Source organism: Perognathus longimembris, chromosome 3 (assembly GCF_023159225.1).
Source record: "Perognathus longimembris pacificus isolate PPM17 chromosome 3, ASM2315922v1, whole genome shotgun sequence".
Classification (NCBI taxonomy): domain Eukaryota; kingdom Metazoa; phylum Chordata; class Mammalia; order Rodentia; family Heteromyidae; genus Perognathus; species Perognathus longimembris.
In genome coordinates this window covers 86,180,503-86,207,019 of record NC_063163.1, presented here as the reverse complement: position 1 = coordinate 86,207,019, position 26,517 = coordinate 86,180,503, and the positions used below count along the sequence as shown (strand labels likewise).

The following is a 26,517-nucleotide window of genomic DNA, read 5'->3' as shown; positions in this document are numbered from 1 at the left end:
CATGTAACCTAAGCTGGTCTTGAACTTGAAAACCTATAATCTTGCTATATTTTTGTGATAAGTTAGTTATATTTATATTTCTCCAAGTAGACTTTTTGGTGTAGCTGGTTTCAATCTGTGATCATTTGTTTCCCTTTCCTCTTCTCTATTTTCTAAACATGACTTTTTTTTGCCAGTCATAGGGCTTGAACTCGGGGCCTGGGCACTGTCCCTGAGCTTCTTTTGCTCAAGGTTAGCACTCTGTCACTTGAGCCACAGTGCCACTTCCAGCTTTTTCTGTTTCTGTGGTACTGAGGAATAGAACCCAGGGCTTCATGCAGGCTAGGCAAGCATTCTACCACTAAGCCACATTCCCAGCCTCTAAACATGACTTTTATGTGTGTGTACTTGTCCTGGAATTTCAATTCAGGGCCTGGGTGCTGTCTTTGAGCTTTTATTCTCAAGGATAACACTCTTCCACTTGAGCTATAATTTCACTTATCACCTTCTTGGTGGTTTTGAATATGAGTCCCATAGACTTTTCCTGCCTAATCCAGCTTCAGATCTCAGCCTCATGGCATGAGCTTTTGATGGCTTCTCTTGCAACTTAAAGCTATAAGGATGATTTTAATTATGATCTTGTTCTCAGAGTCGGAAATATGTAGCTTATCTCATTCAAATATGATTGTGCTTGTTTTAGTAGAGCAAAATAGAATACTCTTGAACACCTTCATAACCTTGAGCCCTTGTTAGATTCTATTTGATGTGACCTTGAAAAGTAAGAACTGAACTACCATGATTTATAAACTTAGAGGGGAGAAAATCTTGAAGCTTGTTTCAAATTTGACTGTAGTTGAGTAGCCACAGTGCTGGTAATTTATTATTCTAATAGTAACTTTTGCATTTAGACTGAAGGCCCTTTACAATATTGACTTTGTGGTTAAACAGTTTAATACTTGTGCATTGGAAGATCATGCAGTTAAACTGAAGGAGATTTCATTATGAGATCCCCCATGTAACATCTCCTTTTTTCATGTTGCCTACATTAAAAGTGAGGCACTCATAATGGTAGCTTTTGAGTTTTGTGTCATTCAGCATTAGGCAAGTTTGAGTCCAGTTTTGAAATTTGACAGAAAAACTGTGACTTAAGTTTGATAATATTAGTATCTGATGCTGGACATATAGTACATGCATGCCTGGCAGTGCTGCAGGGAATTCCTGCCATTCCCTTATCTTTTTCATTGGAATGATAGTTCTTAGAATTTGTGAAACCGTACGATTTATTTTGTTTGTCTTTCATAGTTAGTATTTACTGTGTGCTAAAACATGAAGCATTTTATTAAAGCTTAGCCTTGTGTTGAGGTACTGTTTGTTCAGCAAACCTGAGTATTGTGGAGAGCCCGAGTAGAAGCTAGGCTGCTGAACCCCACATTATTATGCTGCACTGATTTTAGTGTGAGACAAAAAACATTTTAAATGGTGTGTGTAACTGGATGTGACCAGGGCTAGGGGCTGTGGTGTGTACTTTGTAATTTATCTCCTTTTGGGGGGGTATTATGAGGGGGTTCATTTGTTTGAGACAGTATCTTGTAGTATAGTGTATGTAGGTTCAACTCAAAGTCTGGATCCTTCTGCCTCAGCCTCCCAAGAGCTGAGAGTACAGATATGTATATGTATCACAATCATCGTAGCTTATTTTTTCATTTTTAAATTAATTTAATTATTTTTTATACTAGTACAGGGCTTGAACTCAGGGTCTGGATACTATACCTGAGCATTTTTTGCTCAAGGCTCAAGGCCACAGCTCTGTTTCCAGCTTTTTGGCAGTTAGAGATAGGAGAATAATGGAATTTTCTACCCTGGTTGGCTTTGAACCACAATTCTCAGATCTTATATAAATGTTATTAGTGTACTTTTGTCTTTGTCTCCTTTTTAGATGAAAGGAAGTCTTTTGGCTAGAAATTAAAACTTAAAACTAGCAGGTAGTGTTTACTACTAACCTTTGGTTTCTTCTGTACAGGAAAGAAATGCTGAAAACGCTATAGAAGCCTTGAAGGAGTATGAGCCTGAGATGGGCAAAGTGTACCGCCAGGACCGGAAGAGCGTTCAGCGGATTAAAGCCAAAGACATAGTTCCCGGTGACATTGTAGAGGTTGCTGGTGAGTCTTTCTTTTTAGATTACATTTCTGAACATGGTCCTTTTCTCAAAGCTCATATGTTTGTTTTTGGTTGTTTTGTTTTGTTTTGTGTGCTAGTCCTGGGGCTTGAGCTCGGGACCTATGTGCTGTCCCTGAGCTTTTTTTTTTTTTTTTTTGGCCAGTCCTGGGCCTTGGACTCAGGGCCTGAGCACTGTCCCTGGCTTCTTCCCGCTCAAGGCTAGCACTCCGCCACTTGAGCCACAGCGCCGCTTCTGGCCGTTTTTCTGTATATGTGGTGCTGGGGAATCAAACCTAGGGCCTCGTGTATCCGAGGCAGGCACTCTTGCCACTAGGCTATCTCCCCAGCCCACCCTGAGCTTTTGTGCTCAAGGCTGATACTCTACTACTTGAGCCACAGTTCCAAGACAGAGCCCAAGCTCTGGCTTTTTCATGGGTAATTGGAGATAAGAGTCTCAGACTTTCTTGCCAAGCCTGAGAAATTATCAAAATCAGGAAACTGATACAAACAGTAATTTATAGCCCGTAACCAGAATTTACTGGCACTTGATTAGCAAAAATGTGAAGGATTCTGTTGGTTATAAAGAAAATAGGTCAGGGGCTGGGGATATGGCCTAGTGCAAGGCTTGCCTCCTATACATGACCTGGGTTCAATTCCCCAGCACCACATATACAGAAAATGGCCAGAAGTGGAGCTGTGGCTCAAGTGGCAGAGTGCTAGCCTTGAGCAAAAACAAGCCAGGGACAGCACTCAGGCCCTGAGTCCAAGCCCAGGACTGGCAAAAAGAAAAAAAAAAAAAAAGAAAAGAAAATAGGTTAGAAGGGGGAAGGCTAGAGATAAAGAGAGATTTTAATAAGCCAGGCAAGAAATGAAGGCAAGAGACAAGGGCAATAGCTTTTAGGGATAATGGAGAGGATGAACATAGTATTTCATGTTTTTATGAAGTCTCTAACTTAAAATATTAACCTTCCTTCTTCCCTTTGGTATAGGATTCTGTTCAGATAGTTTGAAAAATGAACTTTCTGATTAAATGCAAGGGAGCAGATTTTGTTTGATGTTTTTTTTTTCATAGTGATGGAGATTGAACCTAGGACTGAGTGTTCTAAGCAAGTGTTCTCCACCAAAACCTAGCCAAGAAGCAGGTGGAGGGCTAGCATATGAGCCACAGCTCCACTTCCAGATTTTTGCTTGTTAATTGGAGATAAGAGTCTTGAATTTTCCTGCCTGGGCTTGCTTTGAACCACAGTCCTCAGATTTTAGCCTCCTGAGAGTAGCTAGTGTTACAATTGTGAGCCACCAGTACCCAGCTAGGAGGCTATTATCTTAAAGTTGCTCTACTAGCTATAATCTATCCAAGGAGATATTGTGTAAGCAATCTTGTTTGAACCTTAGAAGTACCCACAGAGCTAAGTAAAATTCATTTGAAAAATAGAAATATGAAGCTAATGACCCACAAATTCTGAAGCTACAGTAGTACTTTCTGTGTTGTCTTAATGTCAAGAAAATATTTCTCTGAATAGATTGGCACCAAAAGTAGCAAAGTTATGTATAATCTTTTAAGAAGTGAGCATCACTGTTTTTAGCTTCTTTCTGCAAATGTTATAAAAGTGATTCAAGCTATGTCAGCCAAAAAAGTCTTGTTTTTTTAGAATCTTGGGAAATTGGTATAAGCCTTGGGGGCTTATTTATTGACTTCTCAAGGGCACTGTTTTTAGGATTGTTTAAAACAAACTTCATGTATCTTGGTAACCTAGAGTTGATGAATAGCACAAGGACATAAGTATCCTTAGATGACTCCTGTCCTGTAGCATGCTCTAGAGCTAGTCCTATTTTAAGATTATGTAAGTGATAGAAATGACACAATCTTAACAAAATAGCATTTGCATTGGAGTTTCTATAAGAATATGGTTTTATATTTCCTAAATGAAGAACAAATGTATACTAGAGCTAACAATTTCAAAAATTACTGAGTATTGGAAAGAAAAGAAAGAAATATTTCACTTTTTTTCCCCTTGTACTGGTCATGGGGCCTAAATTCAGGGCCCGAGTGCTGTCCCTGAGCGTTTTTGCTCAAGACTAGCCTTCTTCTACCATTTTAAGCCATAACTCTACTTTCAGCTTTCTGGTGGTTAGAGATGAGAGTTTCATGGACCTCCTCCTGTCCAGAAGATGAATGTATGTGTAGACACACGCGCGCGTGTGTGCATGTGTATGTGTAGACTGTTCTTTTGGTGTTGTTGTTGGGTTTGAACTCAGGGCCTGGGCAGTGTCCCTGAGCCCTTTGTGCTCAAGGCTAGCACTCTTACCACTTTGAGCACTACTTCCAGTTTTCTGGTGGTTAATTGGACATAAGAGTCTCACAAATTTTCCTTCCTGGGCTGGCTTTGACCCAGGATCTTAAGATCTTAGCCTCTTGATTAGCTAGGATTACAAGTGTGAGCCCTAGCACTGGTCCTTTCGTTTTAAATAACCCTTTTAAAATACTGACGGTTGTGGGGTTGTTTTAACCCTTTAAGATTTGGCCAGCAATTTGATGCATTTGGAACACTAGGTTTAGAACACATATAGGAATCATCTAAGGTTCTTCTAATTCTTTAGGTCTAAGAAAGAGCCTTATTTTTCTGTATTTCTAAAAGTTACCAGGAGAATCACTCTTTTGAGTAGAAGATTCTGCAGTTCTTAGTCATTTCTAGACTCTTGAAAAGTAATGTAATCTATGGGTTCTCCCTAAAAATTCGTGCTTAAAGTCTTGTGGATAATTTCAGTTGGTTATCCTCTGCTCAAAGTCCACCCTAGAATGAAGGCTGGATGTTTGGTTTTTCTCCAATTAACCATTCAAAAAATGGAAGTGATGCTGTGGCTCAAATGGTAGATCTCTAGCCCTGAGCACAAAGAGGCTCAGGGACAGCGCCAAGGCCCTGAGTTCAAGCCCCAAAACCCACAAAAAAATTAAAAAATAAAAATAAGATTGAAATTTGGGGCCCAGTACAGGCTCATGCCTGTAATCCTAACTACTTTTGAGACTGAGAGCTGTAGGATCATTTCTTGAAGCCAGTCCAGATAAGTGTGTCTGCTAGACTCTCATCTCCCATTAACCAGCAAAAAAGCTGGGCTAGAGGTATGGCTAGGGGTAGGGCAACAGTCATGAGTGAAAAGCAGAACAAGGCATGAGAATGAAGTCATGGCACTACCACAAAGAAAAAAAAAATTTAAGTATGATTAAACAATGTTAACAGTCTGATTTAAGCAGTTTACATAGTGTTGGTGAGACATTGTTAGAATAAACAGTTTTTATGTGTTCATGAAATAGATGTATTTGACTGATCATGCTTTGGTGGGATTGTTTCACAGTTAAAAGGATGGGAAAATCAGGCTAGCCAGAGATGCTGGTCTAAGACATCTGTATATCCAGATAACTGTTGAAATGATCTTTTTTGTGGGGGGGGGGGTCGGGGGGAGGTACTAGTTATCCTAGGGTGTTCTAATTGCTAAGCAAGTGCTCTGCCACTGAGCTACATCTCAGCCTGAAATGAAATTTTTGTTGCTGTAAATGTAGGGATAGAAATTCTTCATGTGAGCTTGTACTTAATAGAGCAAAATAGTTCAAAACAAAAAAATAGTGTAGGTGTATTACAAGCAGTTCTGAGGTCTGCGACCTTTATCTCTTCAGGCAGGATAGCTAAGACATTGAACTATGACAAGAGAGATACTCTGGGAAGTCTCTCCTACTCTCAGGCCCTGATGGACCAGTTGATCTGGAAGCCTGACCTGATTTCATGGGGTTGGCACTTCCTGACTTCTTGTAATCACCCCCTCTTCAATTCAGTTATAGTCACAGTACCAGTTAAGTGTCAACTTTCCATTCTAGCCACTGAGATTAAAATTACAGACAGACACATACACACACACACCAAGAAGAAACCACAGAATTATTTTTCTTAATTGTGACATATTAGCCATAGTAGAGTATTGGGTTTTTTGTTTTTGTTTTTTTTAAGTAAGCAAGGTGGGCTGGGAATATGGCCTAGTGGCAAGAGTGCTTGCCTCCTACACATGAAGCCCTGAGTTCAATTTCCCAGCACCACATATATAGAAAATGGCGAGAAGTGGCGCTGTGGCTCAAGTGGCAGAGTGCTAGCCCTGAGCAAAAAAGCCAGGGACAGTGCTCAGGCCCTGAGTCCCAGGAATGGCAAAAAAAAAAAAAAACAAAAAAAAAAAGTAAGCAAGGTAGTTAACATTGCCATTATTGGGACAGGTATGAATTTGAAAGTATGAGGAAATAGCAGGGATATAAATTTGGTTGAAGTAGAATGCTTTTATTTGTAGGGAATTCTACTGTTCCTCTACCTTCCAGAAGTAAAAGATGGGCACAAGGTGTTTGCCCTGTAATACTGTACTAGAAAAAAATTAGAAGGCCAGAAAAGTAAAGACTAGTATGGCAGTAAAATGCTGTGACCTTAGAAGCCCTATAGCATACTCATAAGAAAACAGCATTTTCTAACTATGATTATTCCTGTGCAGCCAGTAAAAAGGGACACAGATCTGCATGTGCTAATATGGGAGGAGGTCTGGTTTTGTTTTAGTGACCCATTTTATAATCAGTGCTATTTATAAAGAAAGATGTAGAAGGTGGTAATATTATTTAATGGCTTGATGAGCCATTGATAGTATTTCACCTTTAAAAGCCTGAGCAGTGTCCCTGAGCTCTTTCATTCAAGGCTAGTGCTGTACTGCTTTGAGCTATAGCTCTACTTCCAGTTTTCTAGTGGCTAATAAGAATCTCATGGACTTTCCTGCCTGGGCTGGCTTTGAACCAAAAACCTTAGGTCTCAGCCTCCTGAGTAGCTAGTATTACAGGCATGACTCATCAGCACCTAGCTACATGTTTTATTTCCTCCCCCTCCCCTCATTCCTGGGGCTTGGACTCAGGGCTTAAGCACTGTCCCTGGCTTTTTGCTCAAGGCTAGCACTCTGCCCACTTGAGCCACAGCACCACTTCCAGCTTTTTCCATGTATGTGGTATTGAGGAATTGAACCCAGGGCTTCATGCATGCTAGGCAAGCACTCTACCACTAAGCCACATTCCTAGCCCTACATTCAGTTCTAAAGTATGGTAAAGCAGTAATTTCCTTTAGGTGACTCTTCCTGTATTAGAAACATAACCTAAGGTATACTCTTACAGATTTTGTTCAGACTTTTTTTTACAGCGGAGAGGAAAGAACTGTGGACTGTAGAAGGTGAAGGATGAATTTAAAGTGTCAGGTGTTAAACAAATGGAAGGTAGTTTCTAACACAGATTATTCTTTTACTTAACCTACCTCAACCCAAAAAGAAGAAAAAATTGGAAGAAAAAATTACAGAGTATTCCCTTGGCAAGAGTAAGAATTTTCCACTACTGCTTGTCCTAAGGGCGTTGACAACCCCATCCAGGAAATCTTACTGGATGCCATCATTGGATCAGCACTGACTGCCTTGCTTTCTCCTTGGGCAAAGCCCTGTGTCTGAAATTCACACAAGTTCTTGGGGATGGGGGTGGGGTAGTAGTATAGCTCAATGTCTGAGTGCTTGCCTAGCATGCACTGGGCTCTTGATTCAATCTCAGTGCCACACATCAATCAATCTTGGGAGCCTTGCTTTATAAGGAGAGTCCCAAATTCACAGTCTGCAGACAAAAGGAATGGTCATATCTTTTAAAAAGTATGGATAAGTCTTTGTTTTCTTGGATCTTTCAACTCCTTAGCAGAAATAAGGAATGGATCTTTTATTACCAAAAGAAAAAAACCAATGCAGTCACTTGGCTTGCTAAAGTATTTTGTTAATTGACGTTCCGTAGGCATCACTCCTTTTTATTTCCTGGCCTTAACTGTTTATAAAACATGACATCGGTTGGTCAAGATGATGTGAAGGTTCTTTTAGCTAATAAAATGATCAAAGTGTGACAGGGTTAGTGAACCAGTTTGCACTGGGTGCTTGTGGCTTATGCTCTAGCTACTTGCTAGCCTGGTTCAAAGCTAGCCTGAGCAGGAAAGTCTGGTAATTGAAGATAAGAATGAATCTCCAATTAACCAACGAACAACTGGAAGTAGTCCTGTGGCTCAAGTGGCTAGCCTTGAGCAAAAGAAAGCTCATGCCCTGAGTTTAAGCCCCAGAACTGGCATACGCACACAAAAGAGAACCAATATGGATTTATTCTTCTTTAGCATTTTTCCTCAGAGAGATTGTTTCTAATGTGACTTCAAGGAACCTAGCTACTTTGCAATACTACTAGAGTAGACTCTCAGGCTGATGCTCCTGAGGCCTCTCAATGAACCCATCAGAATTCAAGGTCTTCTGCTTTGGAGCCTTTTCCTGGTATTTTAATTTGAAAAACCTTTTAAAAATGTGAATTCCTGGATCCAACTCCAAATTCATTGAACTCTTAGAAATGGGGTCTTGATCATCTGTAAACATCCACACATCAGCTTTAAACGCCTAAATATTTAATTGGCTACCTGTTAGAAAAGAGGTTGTGAGGTAGAAGAAAGTTGAGAAAAATTTAAGGCCAGTTTTTAAGGGCTTCAGAGCTCATTTGTATATTTATTCACTCATTCATTCCTCTCTTCTTGCCCTTAGCGTTTTTCATTTGAGGCATTCATCCTTCACTGTGTGGGTAACAGTTAGATGGGTGTCAATATACTTTGTACTTCAGAGACACCGTGTCTTCATACATTTTTACTAGACTGTTAGGGGAAGAGTAGTTGGTTTTTTTTTTAATAATATCAGTATAAATATTTTTCTTGTAGCTTTTAAATATAGTATTGATTCTACCTCACTCTAAAAATAGCTTGTTAGTCATTTAGAAAATTTAACCATGGTTATTTATTACCACAAAATGATACTTTTCTAGGCTGATAGGTAATTCCTTCCTGTAATTCCAGTGTCGAGGAGGCAGAGATAGGAAGATCATAAGTTTGAGGTCAGCTTCTGCTCTACAAAGTTGAGATGCTTTCTCAAAATATCAAGGGCCAGAGATGTGATACAATAAGGTTGAATCCCCAGTACTGCGTGTATTGCCTCCCACTCCCCCACTCCCAAATTGTCAAATCTGATCTTCCACTGAAACCAAGCAAAATAAGTGCCAATACATTGCTTTTGAATCCTTCTGTATGTAGTTGTTTTTTCTTTCTTTCCTTTCCTTTTTTTCCCCCCAGTCCTGGGCCTTGGACTCAGGGCCTGAGCACCATCCCTGGCTTCTTGCCGCTCAAGGCTAGCACTCTGCCACCTGAGCCACAGCACCCCTTCTGGCCGTTTTCTGTATATGTGGTGCTGGGGAATCGAACCCAGGGCCTCATGTATACGAGGCAGGCACTCTTGCCACTAGGCCATATCCCCAGCCCTCCCTGGCTTCTTTTTGCTCAAGGCAAGCACTCTACCACTTGAGCCACAGTGCCACTTCGGACTTTTTCTATATATGTGGTGCTGAGGAATTGAACCCAGGGCTTCATGTATACAAGGCAAGCACTCTACCACTAGGCCATATTCCCAGCCCTGTAGTTTTTCCTTGTATTAGATTGGTGGGGTTTTGTTTATTTTGTGCTAGTCCTGGGGCTTGAACGTAGGGCCTAGGTACTGTCCCTGAGCTTTTTTTTGCTCAAGGCTAGCACTCTTACCACTGGAGCCACAACTCTACTTCCAGCTTTTTCTGTTATTAATTGGAGATAAGTCTCATGGATTTTCCTACTCAGGCTAGCTTCAAACTACTGTTCTGAGATCTCAGCTTCCTGATTAGCTAGGATGGCGGCCATGAGCCACCAGTGCCCAGCACGTGTTTTATTTGTTTTACTGGAGTTTGAGCTTGGGGCCTGGCACTGGGGCTAAAGCACTTGAGCGGTGTCTCCAGTCCTAATATATGTATTTTTTAAAGTAGAATTACTGAATGTGTCCATCAGTTACAGTTCAGAGGTGTAATGCTGTTCAGAGTGACTAGGCTGCAGTGCCACACAGGACCAAAAGAAGTCTTCTTGACATCAGTTACCTTCATACATCAAAGGAACAGCTGGAAAATTTCCTATTTAGGGTCATAGTATTTTTTAACCTGTTTCACAATATTCAGAGACATGTAAAGTTAGGTTCATTATGACAATACAGTAGACAACTTTTAAACTTCCTCTAATCGTGTGTCTTCTTAGAAGCATTTAAATGTTGCAGACTGCTGCCATTTGGATGTGGCTACTTTGCTGTCTTGATCATCTGTTGGCTGTGCTTCCTGTAATGTAGCATGAGCAGAACTGTGTCAGAACAAAAGGTTCCAGTTGATTTGGTGGGAGTATTGCTGTTGGTTGCATAAGCATTTCCAGCAGGATTTCACCTTTCTGCTTGTGTCCCAGCGGTCAGGTGCGATGATCTTTGTCTCTGGAGACTATGTTGACGAACCGCTGGCCTGTGCCCATGTTGCCTTTTTAGGCTGTATGGTTTTTCTATGCACTCAAGTTTAAAGCTCTGAAGTTCCAAAAAGCAAACTGAATTGAAGAGATAAGCAGTCCAGTGTCTACTTCTTGTTCTTTTATATATTTCTAGTGACAAGTCCATGTGTAAACTAAGTCTGAATTGACTGAAAAATACCATTTGCAATTTCAGGGGGATGCCTTTGTAAGGATTTTTAGCTGTCAGTGCATACTTCCCAGTCCACTTGGGGGGCAGGCACTTAGGTGGTGCATGCCCACAAGCACCCCATCACTAAATATAGTCTTAGCCCCTACACTCATTTTTTTACTGCCCAGTCAGTTGGTTTGTGTGTATATGCTGTGCACTGCAGTGCTGAATACCTACTATGTTCTAAGTACTGGTCTCAGACTGTGGTAGAATTTTGGCTTTATTTAATTGCTGGGTGTATGTTGTGGCATTTTACTTCATACACCTCAAAGGAAAAGGCTAAGATGTGGATTCTTTAAGACCTATTGAAGGAACTCTTTAGCCCAGGAAAGAAGGCTAAGTTGATTAAAATATCTTCAGGTTACACAAGAGGTTTGTTCATTCATTTGATAACCCAAATTTCCAAAGATAGCAGAGTATAAGGTGGAAAGTCTTTTGCTGCACTTTACGTCAGCAGCCCAGTGTCGCCAGCTTTTTTTTTTTTTTTTTTTTTTGGCCAGTCCTGGGCCTTGGACTCAGGGCCTGAGCACTGTCCCTGGCTTCTTCCCGCTCAAGGCTAGCACTCTGCCACCTGAGCCACAGCGCCCCTTCTGGCCGTTTTTCATATATGTGGTGCTGGGGAATCGAACCAAGAGCTTCATGTGTAGGAGGCAAGCACTCTTGCCACTAGGCCATATTCCCAGCCCCATGTCGTCAGCTTATTAGACTCCCTCACACTACTGGTGGCCTTCCCACTTGACTTACATGTTGTTGGTTTTCCTCAGTGTGGGGTTTGAGTCAGGTCCTCACGTTTGCAGAGCAGGTGCTCTATCCATTGAGCCCCAGCCCTCAATTCTGTACTCAGTATACAGTGTCTGCTTTATAGTGATGACATTGGTAATGTGGCCAGAAAGCTGGAAGCATACATAGGTGGACTATGAGTACTAAGTTGATTGTTCATATTATTTGACTGACACCGTGTGTTCGGTAGCTCTACATTCATCTACAGGAAACCCTCCTTTGGCGATGGAGTTTGAGTCCATGGCCTTGCTTGGCAAATAAGTGCTCTACCACTTGAACCAGGGCTCCATCTTAGTATTTCCCTTTTTAGCAATGTTCTGACAGAATTTTCATTAATCTCTGAGTGAGTAATGAGTCATCTCTAGTAATTTTGTGCCCTTCTTTTAAAATCTGGGAAATTCCTAGACCTTCTGGTCATGCTATATATAAGAATCTGTTTCTTGGGCTACGAATGTTGCTTAGTGGTAGAGTACTTGCCTAGCATGCATGAAGCCCCTGGGTTCAATTCCTCAGTAGTAGCCAGGCCCTGAGTTCAAGCCCCAGGACTGGCAAAGAAAAAAGAATGTTTCCATATATCCTTGCTAATTCAGTTTATTCTTGTTTTTAGTTTCATGTTTAGGAAGTAGTTTCTGTAATAACTTACCTTTCTCCCCCCGCCCCCCCCCCCGTAATAGCTTTATTTTGCACTTACCTAGTGAGGTTAATTGAGTGTCATTTAAAAGAGCCATGTGCTGGGCATGGTGATAAATGTCTAAAACCTCAAAGCCTCAGCCCTTAGAGGCAGAGACAGTTGGATCTTGAATTTGAGGCCAGCTTAAGCTACATAGTAAGACTATCAAAAAAAGAAGACAAGAAAGGAATGAGCTATTTGTTTCTTTAATAGCCAGTAGCTTGTATACTTATCTTTTTCTCTGCCCCATTTGTATGTAGTAAACATGAGAACATGTCACCTAAATATGTTACTAAACAACAAACTATCCAAAGTTGAAACTTGGAAGCCTGAATACAGTCAAACATTCATTGCACTGTATGCATAGATTTATTTTCTTTTAAAATTATGTTTTGTTTGAAGGCAAATTTAACTTTTGATAATTACTCCAAAATTGTTTACTATAGCTATCCTTTTCCTTCTCATTAGTTGGTGACAAAGTTCCTGCTGATATAAGATTAACTTCTATCAAATCTACAACTCTACGAGTTGACCAGTCCATTCTCACAGGTAAGTATTGCATTTTGAGAAGTCACTGAACTTTTTTGAAACCTCTCACTTTTCTCATGCTGTAGTAGTTCATTTCCCTTCCATAGCATCCTTTCTCGTGTGGTTTAGAAGGAATACTTACTAGCTTGCTTTTTATCCCACAAGGCTCCTGTTTTCTTTAGGTGCCAGGACTGGACTCTCACTTGGCCTTTTTGCTCAAGGATAGTAGTGTTCTGCCACTTGAGCCATAGCTCTGCTTCTGGCTTTTTTCTAGTTAGGTGGAGTTAAGAGTCTCCTGGACTTTCCTGTTCAGACTGGCTTCAGGGAGACTTCCTGCCTGCCTTGTTTTTGCTTTTCAAAAGTTAATTATATCACTAGCAGCAGTAATGAGGTTGGAGTATTAACTCCTTATTTTGAGAAAAGTAAATTATTTAATGTGTGCCCTCAGGACATACATATATTTATCCCCCACCACACACACGGGATGAATGCTAATCTTGCATTTAACACTCTACAGTAAGTGTACAATAAACACAAAGTTGGCCAGGAAGATTGACTTTACTACCTGCCATTTGCACTTGTATATCTGAAATTGTAACACTTCCCATTTATGCATGGGTAGACTGTCAGAGCTGGGAGTAAGGTTTTTAGAAGATTAGCTTTTGAAACAATGCTAACCTGATTTAGTAGATGAGTAGAAAATCAAAAGGCTATCGAGGTTTATTATCAGCACCCCCTCCTCCAATACCCATCCTGGGGCTTCCGCCTCAGGACCTAGACACTCTCCTCTAAATGTCTTTGTGCTCAAGGGCTAGTAGCACTCTACTACCACTTGAGCCACAGCTCCACTTCCTTGTTTAGTTTTGTTTTTTTCTTTTTGTGATTAATTGGAGATAAGTCTCACAAACTTTCTTCCTAGACTGGCTTCAAACAGTGATGATCACCTCAGATCTCAGCCTCCTGAGTTGCTAGGATTATAGATGTGAACCACTAATGCTGGCTCATTGCCAGTTTTAAAGGACAATAATAATACAGAGTGATGGGCTGGGTTTTAGCGTTGTTTTTTTCCAAGTCCTTGAACTTAGGCCTGGGCACTGTCCCTGAGCTTCTTTTGCTTAAGGCAAACACTTCTCCACAGTGCCATTTCCAGCTTTTTTCCTGTATGTGTGGTACTGAGAAATCGAACCCAGGGCCTCATGCATGCTGGGTAAGCACTCTACCACTACTACCTAGGGCTGTTTTTTTTTTTTTTTCTTGTGGTGCTTGAACTCTAGGCCTGGGTTCTGTCCCCGAACTCTTCAGCTCAAGGTTAATGCTCTACCACCTGAGCCACAGTGCTACTTCTACCTTTTTCTGTATATGTGGTGCTGAGGAATTGAACCCAGGGCTTTGTGTATGCTAGGCAAGCACTCTATCACCAGGCCACATTCCCAGCCCAGGGCTGGGTTTTTAATTATTAACAAAAATTTTCCTCCTCTTCTCATATTGGTAGGGTCTCAAGGATGGTAATAGCTTGGTGTACATGAGTGCTGTCAGGTTCCAGGTTGCTGTGGGTGAGGATTACCTGGGTTTCAGTGTGCTTCCCATAGACCTAACTATCCCGTCTGTCTCACAACTGCCTAGGTGAATCAGTTTCAGTCATCAAGCACACTGATCCCGTCCCTGACCCTCGGGCTGTCAACCAAGATAAGAAAAACATGCTTTTTTCTGTAAGTACTTTATTATGTGTGTGTAGGTGTGGATAGTGTATGTGTATAGGTGCTGGGATATGTGTGAGTGGTGTGGGGGTATGGTGTGTGATATGTATTGTAGAAGAATCCCTGGGCTTTGTGTACTAGCATCCACTCTACCACTGAGTAGACTCCCCATTCCCCTTGTTTATTTTTACGGTACAATGTACCTCATCAGTTTTATTTCCTTTATCACTCTACATTATTCCCTTCCACCCCTTAAACAATATTTAAAATGATTTCATTGTTTTGGTTTTATATAAAGTATTTTGACATACTCACCCTATTAAACCTCTCCATTTGCCCTTCCACTTATTATTTACCCCAACCAGTCCATTTTACTCTGGTTTTTTTTTTTTTAGTATACATTAGTTGTGCCAAGAGAATTCACCACAGTATTTCACATGTGCTTCATGAATTTTAGTCAGAATAATCCCCTCTATTGCTCTTTTCCTGCCCTCTCACTACCTATTATTTAGCAGTTTTCAGCAGAGCATCTTATGGTGCTATCTTCATACTTAATTTTGGTGTTTACTTTCCCTCATTCTCTTTCCCTCCTCTCAAAGAGCCCTATAGTTACAGTCCAGTTCTGTAAATATCATATAAGTCTAGATTTCCCACGTGAGCAAAACCTTGGATTGGGCTTTTTCAGCTGCGCTCATCTTATATTACTCCATTGTATATATGTGATGTTATAATTTATCCATTCATTTTTCAGTTGTTGGGTCCCTCAGCTAATTCTACCATTTGACTATTGTAAACAAAGCTTCAATAAACATGGCAATGCAGGTGTCTTTCTTATATATTGACTGCATTTTGAGGCAGTGTCTTTATAGCCTAAGTTGGCTTTGAAATCCATATTCTTCCTGCCTCGCCCTCCCATTTCTCTGTCTCTCTCTGTCTCTGTCTCTGACTCTCTCTCTCTCTCTCTTTTTCTGGTCTTAGGCTTGAACTCAAGGCCTAGAGGTTGTCCCTGAGCCTCTTTGTGCTCAAGGCTAGTGCTCAACCACTTGAGCCACAGCGCCACTACCTCAATGTTTTTTTTTGTTGTTGTTTTGTTTGTTTTTTTGCCAGTCCTGGGCTTAGACTCAGGGCCTGAGCACTGTCCCTGGCTTCTCTTTGCTCAAGGCTAGCACTCTGCCACTTGAGTCATAGCACTTTTTTCTAGCCTTTGCTACATATGTGGTGCTGGGGAATTGAACCCAAGGCTTCATGTATATGAGGCAAGCACCCTTGCCACTAGGCCATATTCCCAGCCTCAATGTATTTTTATTTGGAGACATTCCCACTGTTGTAAAGGTCAACAGTTGTTTTTCAATTGGAATTTTAAAAGGTAATTTCAGAAAATTGTAGCTGGGGATGTAGCTTAGTGGCAATGAGTATGCATAAGCATACTTGGGGCCCAGGATGCCTTGATGTCCGGCACCAGACAAAAACCAGCAATAACACAAAATGGTGGAATCTGAGATTTAATTGTCTTTTGTTTTGATTGCAAGTTTTTGAGAAGGGAAAAGATTAGGTCCAACATGTTTGAACTCTAAGTACGTAAACATAGTGAAACGTAAAGTACTATAAAGTTTTAGTGAAAGTAATGAAACTATTATTCTGCCACTAGGAATTAGAGTGTGGTGCATATATGCCCACTTCATTTCATTTTCTAGAGAACAGAGCCCCAAGATAGCCCACGGGCTAGTTTTCCAGCAGACAAAAGGAGGAAAGTGAGATGTTGGAGCTAGAACTGGACGTGGAGAATGTATAGGGTTGAGTGTTCTGACCCTGGGGGATACAGAAGGGTGAGCGCTTCCCTGCAATGGGAAAAGCAAGTCTTACGTGGAACATGGCGTTGGGTTTCATGAGGTCTGACCCACGCTGTACTTACTGTTCTCTGCTTCCTAGGGGACAAACATCGCTGCTGGGAAAGCCATGGGAGTGGTGGTGGCAACTGGGGTCAACACAGAAATTGGCAAGATCCGAGATGAGATGGTTGCCACTGAGCAGGAGAGAACACCCCTTCAGCAGAAACTAGACGAGTTTGGGGAGCAACTTTCCAAAGTCATCTCTCTCATCTGCATCGCTGTGTGGATCATAAACATAGGGCACTTCAACGACCCAGTTCATGGGGGCTCCTGGATCCGAGGCGCTATCTACTACTTCAAGATTGCAGTGGCCTTGGCTGTTGCTGCGATCCCTGAGGGGCTGCCTGCTGTTATCACCACATGCCTGGCTCTTGGCACACGCAGAATGGCCAAGAAAAATGCCATTGTTCGAAGCCTTCCATCTGTGGAAACCCTTGGTTGCACATCTGTCATCTGCTCAGATAAGACAGGCACGCTCACGACCAACCAAATGTCTGTCTGCAGGGTAAGACATCTTGGAAGACTTGTGGGGTGTTCTCTGTGCATCCTAAACATCTGCCTTTATGTTACCCAAACCTTTGACTTACATGCAGCGTACATGAGACGCCTGACCTAAGCTGTAATATTCAAAGGCAATCAGTAGTTCTGAAACTGTTTATGAAATGCAGGATTAGAGAAACTAGAGACTTCATTTCTTTGGTCCTTTATTTCTCAGTATGAGAAAGTTAAAAGATAAGCTTCAAGGGGGCTGGGGATATGGCCTAGTGGCAAGAGAGCTTGCCTCGTATACATGAGGCCCTGGGGTTCAATTCCCCAGCACCACATATACAGAAAACGGCCAGAAGTGGCGCGGTGGCTCAAGTGGTAGAGTGCTAGCCTTGAGCAAAAAGAAGCCAGGGACAGTGCTCAGGCCCTGAGTCCAAGGCCCAGGACTGGCCAAAAAAAAAAAAAAAGATAAGCTTCAAGCTAACTCCCACCCAAAGTTATAATTGGCATTTGTACAACACATTGATTTCTTCCTTAGAAGCAAATCATTGTTTTATAATTTGTTTTATTCTCTAGGTATATGTAGCCTTTCTTATTATCTAAGGTTGCTTAATAAACCATCATTTGGGGTAAAATAAGAAACCATTAGCCAGGCACAATAGCTCATACCTGTAGTCCCAGCTACTCAAGAAGCTGAGATCTGAGGCTCATGGTTTGAAGCCAGCCTGGGCTGAAAGCCCATGACACTTATCTCCAATTAACTACCAAAAAAAAAAAAAAAAGCTGGAAATGGAGTTGTAGCTCAAAGTGGTAGAGTGCTAGCCTTGTACACACACACACACACACACACACACACTCCCCCCCCCCCCCGCCCTGAGTTCAAGCCCCAGTACTGGTACACACGCGCGCGCGCACACACCTGAGCCAGGTACTGGTGGCTCACGCCTGTAATCCTAGCTACTCAGAAGGCTGAGATCTGAGGACCACGGTTTGAAGCCAGTCCATGTAGAAAAGTCCCCATGAGACTTGCCTCCAATAAATTACTCAAAAAAGCAGGGAGTGACACTGGTTCAAGTGGTAGAGTGTTATGTTAGCCTGAGCACAGAAGAGTTCAAGGGACAGCAACCAGGTCCCAAGTTCAAGCCCCAGGACCAGCAAGAGAATATTAAAATAAAATAATAATAGACTGAGTCTTTCATTAGAGTTGACCTTCTGTTGACCCCCCCCCCCCCAAGTCCTTAGCGTCTCAAGGTTCTTGTGGGCTGTCTGCTGTGTCTCTGGTGCTGCTTTTTTTTGTTAATTAATAGTCTCATTTCTCAGACAGTAGCTTGTGGTGGGATGGGGGAGGCAGCCCAGCATCATAGCAGTGATTGTTTTCTTAGGAGTTTTGCTGACAGATGTTTTTTCTAGAAATAATTTTTTTCTTTTTTTGTTTTACCAGTTCTAGCAATATTTTTTTATATCTTTAAACTGTTATGTGTTTCCTCCCATAGATGTTTATTCTGGACAAAGTTGAAGGTGATACTTGTTCCCTTAATGAGTTTACCATAAGTGGCTCGACATATGCACCCATTGGAGAAGTGTGAGTACCCCCACTCACCACGCTCAAGACCCGTGTGGCATTCTGGTGTTGATGTGGATTTGCAGGGGTGGGGAAAGCTCAGGTAGGGCTGGAGCTGAGTCCTAGAACTCTGCCTAGCATTTGTGAAATGCAGCTCAAGTCTCAGTAATTTTTATTAGAGGAACACATTTTTAAAAATTAAACCTGGAGCTGGTGGCTCATATATGTAATCCTAGTCAGAAGATGTGAGACTCATGGCTCAAAGCAGCCTGTACAGGAAAGGATGAGAGTCTTCATCTGCAGTTAACCAGCAAAGAGAGGAGGTGGAGCTAAGGTTCACATGATGAGAGCCCCAGCCTTACGTGCAAAAACTAAGAGGCATCGTCTTGTAACATTGAGTTCAAGCGTCAGTACTGACAAGAGCATTCATACTTTGAAAAAGAATTCAAAGCTTATAAGCCAGCCATCTTTCCATCTTTATTTAGCTTCTTTTTGGAACCTAAATTTTCAGGTGGGATTTCTATCTGATCTTTCACTGGTTGATTCTTGATATCAGAGATTCATTTTCTGTCTTAAGTATTGACTCTGATACCAGATTTTACTGGGCCACTCAAATTCTTTTGAGTATATGCCCTTCTATTTTCCCCAAGCCTCTATTTTCATTATTAATTGGGGGAAAAAATCAAGACAGATCAAAAAATCAAAGACCACTGTGATCCAAGGATGCATTCTCTTTTGATAGGCATAAAGATGACAAACCAGTGAAATGTCATCAGTATGATGGGCTTGTAGAACTGGCAACCATCTGTGCTCTGTGCAACGACTCTGCTTTGGATTACAATGAGGTATGTAAGACTCTATTAAGAAACTAGACCCAGCACTCTTATTGGAGGATATGGGTGGAATGAAAACCCAGCCGCCTGCCTGCCTGCCTTCCTTTCAGAGCCCGGGTCCTGCTTTTATTTCCCCTTTCCATCCATTCACTCCTGCAAATCCTATTAGTGAACAAAACCTTCCTAAGAGCAGGAGTGTGGGCTTGGATTTAAGGCATTGTTGAAGTCCCCTGGGCATATGCTGAGCTGAGAGGGGAGTTTTAATGGTAATAAATTTGGCCTGTTGAAAAAAAATAGGCTTTGGTAAGTGGATGGAAAACTTTTTGATTACATATTTTTGTATGTTTTGATTTAAATATTACTATGATTCGTAGCTTCCTATATTTAAGGGAAATGGCAAAGCTAATTTTTAGAATGAGTTAACATGTGCCTAAACTTTGAGTATGATTTTATTGGGTTGTCTTCTCTACAGTAAGATAGAAATGACCCAGGGAATAAGGTTGCAATGAAGGGCAAATTGTCCTTTTGTGGGGAAAAAAATATATTGAAGAGAAATTTACCTGTGTCTTTCCTTGTTTTCTATGTCATATGCCTTTAAACGATACAGGCGAAGGGTGTATATGAAAAAGTGGGAGAAGCTACCGAGACTGCGCTCACATGCCTTGTAGAGAAGATGAATGTATTTGATACCGAATTGAAAGGTCTTTCCAAAATAGAACGTGCAAATGCCTGTAACTCGGTCAGTATCTGAGATTGGTCCACTGTACCCACGCACTTAAGTCTCTCTCCTCGCCCCCTTTCCCCCTTCCTCCTTTCTCCTTCTCCTCTCTTGGGGCTCACACTCAAGAAGGGAAAGTCAGAGGTTCCAAGGAAAGACCAAGACACAGACCCACCTGTCCATAAGCCAGTCATTATGGCTGCTGAGGAAGAGGAGGCTAGCTCGGATTTGGCCTTCAGAGGCTGGCCTCAGCAAAACTCAAGAAATGGCTTTGTTTTTCCTTTCCCACCAAGACATTTCCCCTGCATAGGATAGCAGCGCCCCCCCCCCCCCCAAGCTAAGTATCTGAGCATGCACCAGTCTTTCTAGAGTTGTCTTTGGTACACATGAGTGATTGGAACTAAACTCAAAGCACACATGTGACATGCAGGTCGCATTTGGCAGCCCCTTACCCCATGGTAGCTGAGTGCATGTGGGATGCAGGACGCCTAGTCCAGCCCTCCTCAGTGACAGATGTGTGCCCGTGGGTGGGAAATCTGTGTAATTCACCACACAAACCAAGTAACTGTGGAAAGCCACAAACTATCTCTAGATACAGAAAAGGCACTTGGTGACATTTCATCTCTTCCAAAATAAGAAATAGAAGGCCATCCCTTCAGGCTAGCAGAATGGCCACATAGAGCCTGTGCTCATAGCCAGACTATGCAGGCCTAGTCTGCAATGAGGAATGAGAACATGAGGAAGGAACTGGACTTAATCTCCCTCCTCAGCTTCTCTTTCAGTATGTCTGGGTGTATCTTTCATGTCCCACCAAAATGTGGAGGCCTTGCCTGCTCTTGGCAGGTTTTGTTTCTAGTTCCTCCTCTGGTTCTATGAGTTTAAATACTAACGGAGCCACTGCTACTTGCATGAGACTAGTTAGAACATTGAGAGCAGCGTCCTAGCATGCACCATCACGTGAAAGGTGCCTTCTCCCCGCAGTGTGCACCGGCATGTGAGAGGCGCCTCCCCCCACACACACAGTACCTCCAGCTGGGCCAGCACTATAAAATGGTGGGCCTTGTCTCCTTTGAAACAATGTTTTGTTTTGCCTTTTTTTTTTTTTTTCTATCTTAGTACTGGGGATTGAACTTGGGGCCCTCTTATACTTGCTAGGCAAGCTCTCCACCACTTGAGCCATGCCTTCAGCCCAGCATTTTGGAGTGCATTGAGCTAGGTTCACTTTGAACCTCCATCCTTTGATCTCAGCCTTCTGAATAGCAAGGATTATAGGTGTGAGCCACTAGCTTTGTCTGGGCTGCCCCCAGACCAAGGTCTGTCACAACCTCCTGAGTAACTGGAATGACAGACATGCGCCACCTCATCCAGCCTTAAAGAAAATTGTTAGCTACCAAGAGTTAGAAGCCCCCGTTGGTTTCTGATTTCACTTCTTACTAGATGCCCTATAATCACCTTTGAGACCCTTGCTGCCCTTAACAACTACGTCCCAGCCTCCAGGCTACATGCGTGCTGTGTGTGACTGCCTGTCCATCACTGCTGTACCTGGCTCTCACACACTTTTGGTGTTTACTTGGACATTGCTACCTCTAACCATGAGTATGACACTGCAGCCTATTCACACACACACCTGTCTGTCCCTGCCTTGTCTGATTTTTCCCGTGGCACTCAGTGTAGGTCTTTGCACTCTCACCTGCCCTCTGCGTTGAAGCACCTGTTTCATATGAGCAGGACTTACTGTTGACACTGCCAGCCCTGGGTGTCACACGGTTGGTGCCCAGCAAGATATGCTGAGCAGGTAGGAAGTGTCCTGTACAGCCCTTCTGTGTTCTCCTCACAGGTCATTAAACAGCTGATGAAAAAGGAATTTACTCTGGAGTTTTCGCGTGATAGAAAGTCAATGTCAGTCTACTGTACCCCAAACAAACCAAGCCGGACCTCGATGAGCAAGATGTTTGTGAAGGCGAGTAGGGCGCGTGTGATGCAGCTTGCTTCTGGGGTTGAGGCATGGAGCCAGCTCAGTGGCTCACCTAACTGTCCTCTCTCCAGGGTGCTCCTGAAGGGGTCATTGATAGGTGCACCCACATTCGAGTTGGGAGTACGAAGGTCCCCTTGACCCCGGGCGTCAAACAGAAGATCATGTCTGTCATTCGGGAGTGGGGCAGTGGCAGTGACACGCTGCGGTGCCTGGCTCTGGCCACTCACGACAACCCACTGAGGAGAGAAGAGATGCACCTGGAGGACTCTGCCAACTTCATCAAATATGAGGTAGCTGGGCACCTCCCCTCCGCACTGCCACTGCCAGTAATGGACTGGGGATCCTGGCCAGGGATGGGGTGTGGCCGCAGACCTCACCCTGTCATTGAGGTCTCTGCTTCAGACAGTTAATAATCATCTCATGTATCTAGCACTCTTAACATACAGGAAAGCAAGCCAAGCTTAAATTCGCTTGTACAACTTTTTTTTTTCCTTAGTGAGATGTTTTGAAGACACTAAAGGTTGGTGATGAGTCTCACTTTCCTGCCTGGGCTGGCTTCTAACTGCGATCCTCAGATCTCAGCCTCCTGAGTAACTGTGATTACAGGAGTGAGCCGCTGGCACCTGGCAGAATTTATTCTTTTCAGAATAGTGTTAGAAAAGCTTAAAGAAACATTGGGTTGCATGATGTAGTTACACTTTCTTTTTTCTCTTTCAGTAGAAATAAGAGGCCAGGGTGTAGCTCAGAGGTATAGTGTCTACTGAGCATGTGTGAAGCCCTAAAAAACTAGGGGCTGGAAATATGGCCTAGTGGTAGAAGAGCTTGCCTGGTATACGTGAAGCCCTGGATTCGATTCCTCAGCACCACATATATAGAAAAGACCAGAAGTGGCGCTGTGGGCTGGGGATATAGCCTAGTGGCAAGAGTGCCTGCCTCGGATACACGAGGCCCTAGGTTCGATTCCCCAGCACCACATATACAGAAAACGGCCAGAAGCGGCGCTGTGGCTCAAGTGGCAGAGTGCTAGCCTTGAGCGGGAAGAAGCCAGGGACAGTGCTCAGGCCCTGAGTCCAAGGCCCAGGACTGGCAAAAAAAAAAAAAAGAAGTGGCGCTGTGGCTCAAGTGGTAGAGTGCTAGCATTGGGCAAAAAGAAGCCAGGGACAGTGCTCAGGCCCTGAGTTCAAGCCCCAGAACTGGCAAAAAAAAAAAAAAAGCTAGGAATGGTGGCTTATGGCTGCATGGCTGTTAGCTGAGCACTTGGGAGCTAGATGGAGAGTCACAGCTTGAGTAAGCCTTGAGTGTATAGTGACTCCATCTCAGAAAGCTGGGGCTAGTGGCAGAAGTCAGTAGTAAAGCACTTGCATAGCCTTTGTAAGGCCCTGCATCTAGTCCCCAGCACACCCTACCCCCAAACAGACAACAGGCGCTTCTGCGGTGAGAGTAGCTGGCGCCATCCTTCAGCCAAGGGCATGGGGCAGAAGAAGGCCTGGGTAGAACTAAAATGGCGCTTTTACTGTAGACCAACCTGACGTTCGTGGGCTGCGTGGGCATGCTGGACCCTCCCAGGATCGAAGTGGCCTCTTCGGTGAAGCTGTGCCGCCAGGCAGGCATCCGGGTCATCATGATCACTGGGGACAACAAGGGGACGGCCGTGGCCATCTGTCGCCGCATCGGCATCTTCGGGCAGGACGAGGATGTGACAGCCAAGGCTTTCACAGGCCGGGAGTTTGATGAACTCAGTCCTTCAGCCCAGAGAGACGCCTGCTTGAACGCCCGCTGCTTTGCCCGGGTCGAGCCCTCGCACAAGTCCAAGATCGTGGAGTTTCTCCAGTCTTTCGATGAGATCACTGCCATGGTGAGTGGCCTGACGTGAGCAGCCCCTCGGGTGGGAATTGCAGCTGAATCTTCTCGTGTTCTCTACAATCCCAGCCCGAGTGACAGGAGCTGTGTCAAAGGCTTTTTAGAGACAGTCCCTCCCTCGTCCTTCCTCCTCCCTCCTGGTTTTGTTGGTGTTTCCCAGGGGCAGCCACCATTCTGCAGCTAGTATTCTGTAAAAGATGTGAGGGCTGGGCGTGGTTGTGCACACCTGAAATCCCAGCCTCTACCACAGTGAGTCAATCCTTGACTCAAGCCATACAGGTGATGTTTCGATCCGTAGACCTGGTGTGGTGCTTGGGCATGTTTTTGAATGGCGTGAGTAGCCTGTGACAACTTGAGTGTTTTGCATCTGTGCTTTAACATTGACCTTTGTCCTGTGGCCATGCGAGTTGTTTTGGGCTGAGGTGGGAATTAGAAACTTCCGTCTCTGGCTCTACTTCCTGCAGTCTCTTTGTGAAGTTCATTTGGTCATCCTACATTTCCCAGGCAAAACATGTTTGATGCCAACTTAGAGAACAAGTTGAGTAAGCCCTCCTCCCGAAGCCGGTGTGCTCGCGCTGGGCATCTGTGACGTGGCCACACCTTTCCTTCCCTTTTAGACTGGTGATGGTGTGAACGATGCCCCTGCTCTGAAGAAGTCTGAGATAGGCATCGCTATGGGCTCTGGCACTGCAGTGGCTAAAACAGCCTCTGAGATGGTGCTGGCGGATGACAACTTCTCCACCATCGTGGCTGCAGTGGAGGAGGGGCGTGCCATCTACAACAACATGAAGCAGTTCATTCGCTACCTCATCTCCTCCAACGTGGGCGAGGTGGTCTGGTAGGTCTCATCTTGGTGTGACGTCAGTGCCTGCAGGGGCCGCTCTCCCCCTGGCTCTCCTCCAGCAGCTTTGGGGTTCTGTTGGAGTTGGGGGAGGCATGAGACCCTGGCTGCACAAGTGCTGCCTGTAGCTTTTCTTTCCTTCTCCCCACATCCAGCAGGGCACTGGTCGGAGTGGCAACATTTAAGCCTTTCTCCCAGTCACTGGGTCTCCTCTTTTTTTTTCTCTCTCTCTTTTTCTTGGTCAAAAAGCATTTTCCTGACAGCAGCTCTAGGGTTTCCTGAGGCTTTGATTCCTGTCCAACTGCTCTGGGTCAACCTGGTGACAGATGGTCTGCCTGCTACCGCGTTGGGGTTCAACCCTCCTGACCTGGACATCATGAACAAGCCACCCCGGAACCCTAAGGAGCCGTTAATCAGCGGCTGGCTCTTCTTCCGTTACCTGGCTATTGGCTGTGAGTATAGCACATTCATCTCATGAAGGCAGAAACATCCAGTACAGCCAGGTACATGCTCTGTGCTAAGAGCTGCTTCAGGCTCAGCACTGGGGGCTCCCACCTGTAAACCCAGCTACTCTGGAGGCTGAGATCTGAGGGTCACAATTCTAAGCAAGCCCAGGTATGAAAGCTTTTTGAGACTCTTAACCTCCAATTAAGCACCAGAAAGCTGGAAATGGAGCTGTGGCTCAAGTGGTAGAGCGCTAGCCTTGAGCAAAAATGCTCGAGCCTAGCACCCAAGTTCAAGCCCCAGAGAGGCACACAAAAAAAGCTTCAGTTGGTCCTGCTCAGCATCAGTGAGCGAGAAGCTTTGCCCATTCCCCTCTTCACCAAGGGATGCAGGGACAAAGACTTAGCTTTCTGTCTTCATCTTTGAGTAATGATTGCCAGCTCAGTCCCATTCCATCAGTCTTGTGTGGAGAACCTCATCTGTGACCCAGAGCTGCTTCTCCCCATCTCATGCTGCCCTGCAGCCTCTCGGCAGTGCCCTCTGGTGTTACCCTATGGTGGTGTTTCTCCCCACCTCTGTCTCTGAGGCAGTGGTTAGCATTGTAGTCTGTAAATCTGAACTTTTGTCGTTGCCGATAACTGGAGAATAAGTCTCTCAGACTTTTCAGCCTGGGCTGGCCTTGATGTGTAGATCTTCCTAAGTAGCTAAGGTTACAAAGGCAACTCTGCCCAGCGGTGCTGCTCTGCATTGCATGAGAGACGTACATTACAGGATATGAATCATAGGAGTTGGCCTAAAAGTGCAGCTCTAATCCCTCAACAGTGTGGCTGTGACACCACACACCTGCAGCTCAGCGTGCACACCGGTTACATGTGTCTCCTTGCAGAGGCCAGAGAGGTGGCAGCCTCTCCACTCTGGTCCTGCCACTCACTGCTGGGCATGGGGTTTGCTAGAAGCATCATTAGCTTCAGTGAGCTTCACCATGTCCTCCTTGGTCCATTTGGCATCACCGAGCTTTGTGTTCGTCCACAGGTTACGTGGGTGCTGCTACCGTGGGCGCTGCTGCATGGTGGTTCATCGCAGCCGACGGTGGCCCACGGGTGTCCTTATACCAGCTGGTATGTAGCTGCCCGCCGTCTTCCTGTGGTTGGGGCATCCGTCATCCCCTTAAGGCACAGCTAATACAGTGGTACCAGAGAGGATTCTGGGGCCTGGGGCGTCCAGAGAGAACGCACTGGGAAAGCTGTAGCTGCTCTGCTCTGGTAGGCACAGGTGAGGAATGAATGTTATGGGACTCTCATTGCAGAGCCACTTCCTGCAGTGTAAAGAAGACAACCCAGACTTCGAAGGAGTGGACTGTGCGATCTTTGAGTCCCCGTACCCAATGACGATGGCGCTGTCCGTGCTGGTTACCATAGAAATGTGTAACGCCCTCAACAGGTGAGTGCAGCAAGAGCTCAGCCACCCG

General features: G+C 44.1%; 1 protein-coding gene and 1 long non-coding RNA gene across 3 annotated transcripts in view; both read left to right on the top strand.

Annotated features, from left to right (window-relative positions):
• Atp2a2 (ATPase sarcoplasmic/endoplasmic reticulum Ca2+ transporting 2) overlaps positions 1–26,517 on the top strand; it is a 42,367-nt gene that overhangs the window by 11,704 nt on the left and 4,146 nt on the right. For both annotated transcript variants that reach the window (XM_048342956.1, XM_048342955.1), the window contains exons 5-18: positions 2,000–2,138; positions 12,686–12,766; positions 14,369–14,454; positions 16,372–16,836; positions 18,311–18,399; positions 19,121–19,223; positions 19,819–19,950; positions 21,767–21,889; positions 21,976–22,194; positions 23,424–23,759; positions 24,382–24,602; positions 24,855–25,057; positions 26,082–26,167; positions 26,356–26,489. In XM_048342956.1, the coding sequence (XP_048198913.1) occupies positions 2,000–2,138; positions 12,686–12,766; positions 14,369–14,454; positions 16,372–16,836; positions 18,311–18,399; positions 19,121–19,223; positions 19,819–19,950; positions 21,767–21,889; positions 21,976–22,194; positions 23,424–23,759; positions 24,382–24,602; positions 24,855–25,057; positions 26,082–26,167; positions 26,356–26,489 (2,417 nt within the window). The remainder of the gene's footprint in view (positions 1–1,999; positions 2,139–12,685; positions 12,767–14,368; positions 14,455–16,371; positions 16,837–18,310; positions 18,400–19,120; positions 19,224–19,818; positions 19,951–21,766; positions 21,890–21,975; positions 22,195–23,423; positions 23,760–24,381; positions 24,603–24,854; positions 25,058–26,081; positions 26,168–26,355; positions 26,490–26,517) is intronic.
• On the top strand, positions 3,337–11,288 carry LOC125349140. The gene is made up of 3 exons (XR_007210463.1): positions 3,337–3,515; positions 7,945–7,950; positions 11,239–11,288. It is a non-coding gene; the product is annotated as an uncharacterized LOC125349140 (long non-coding RNA).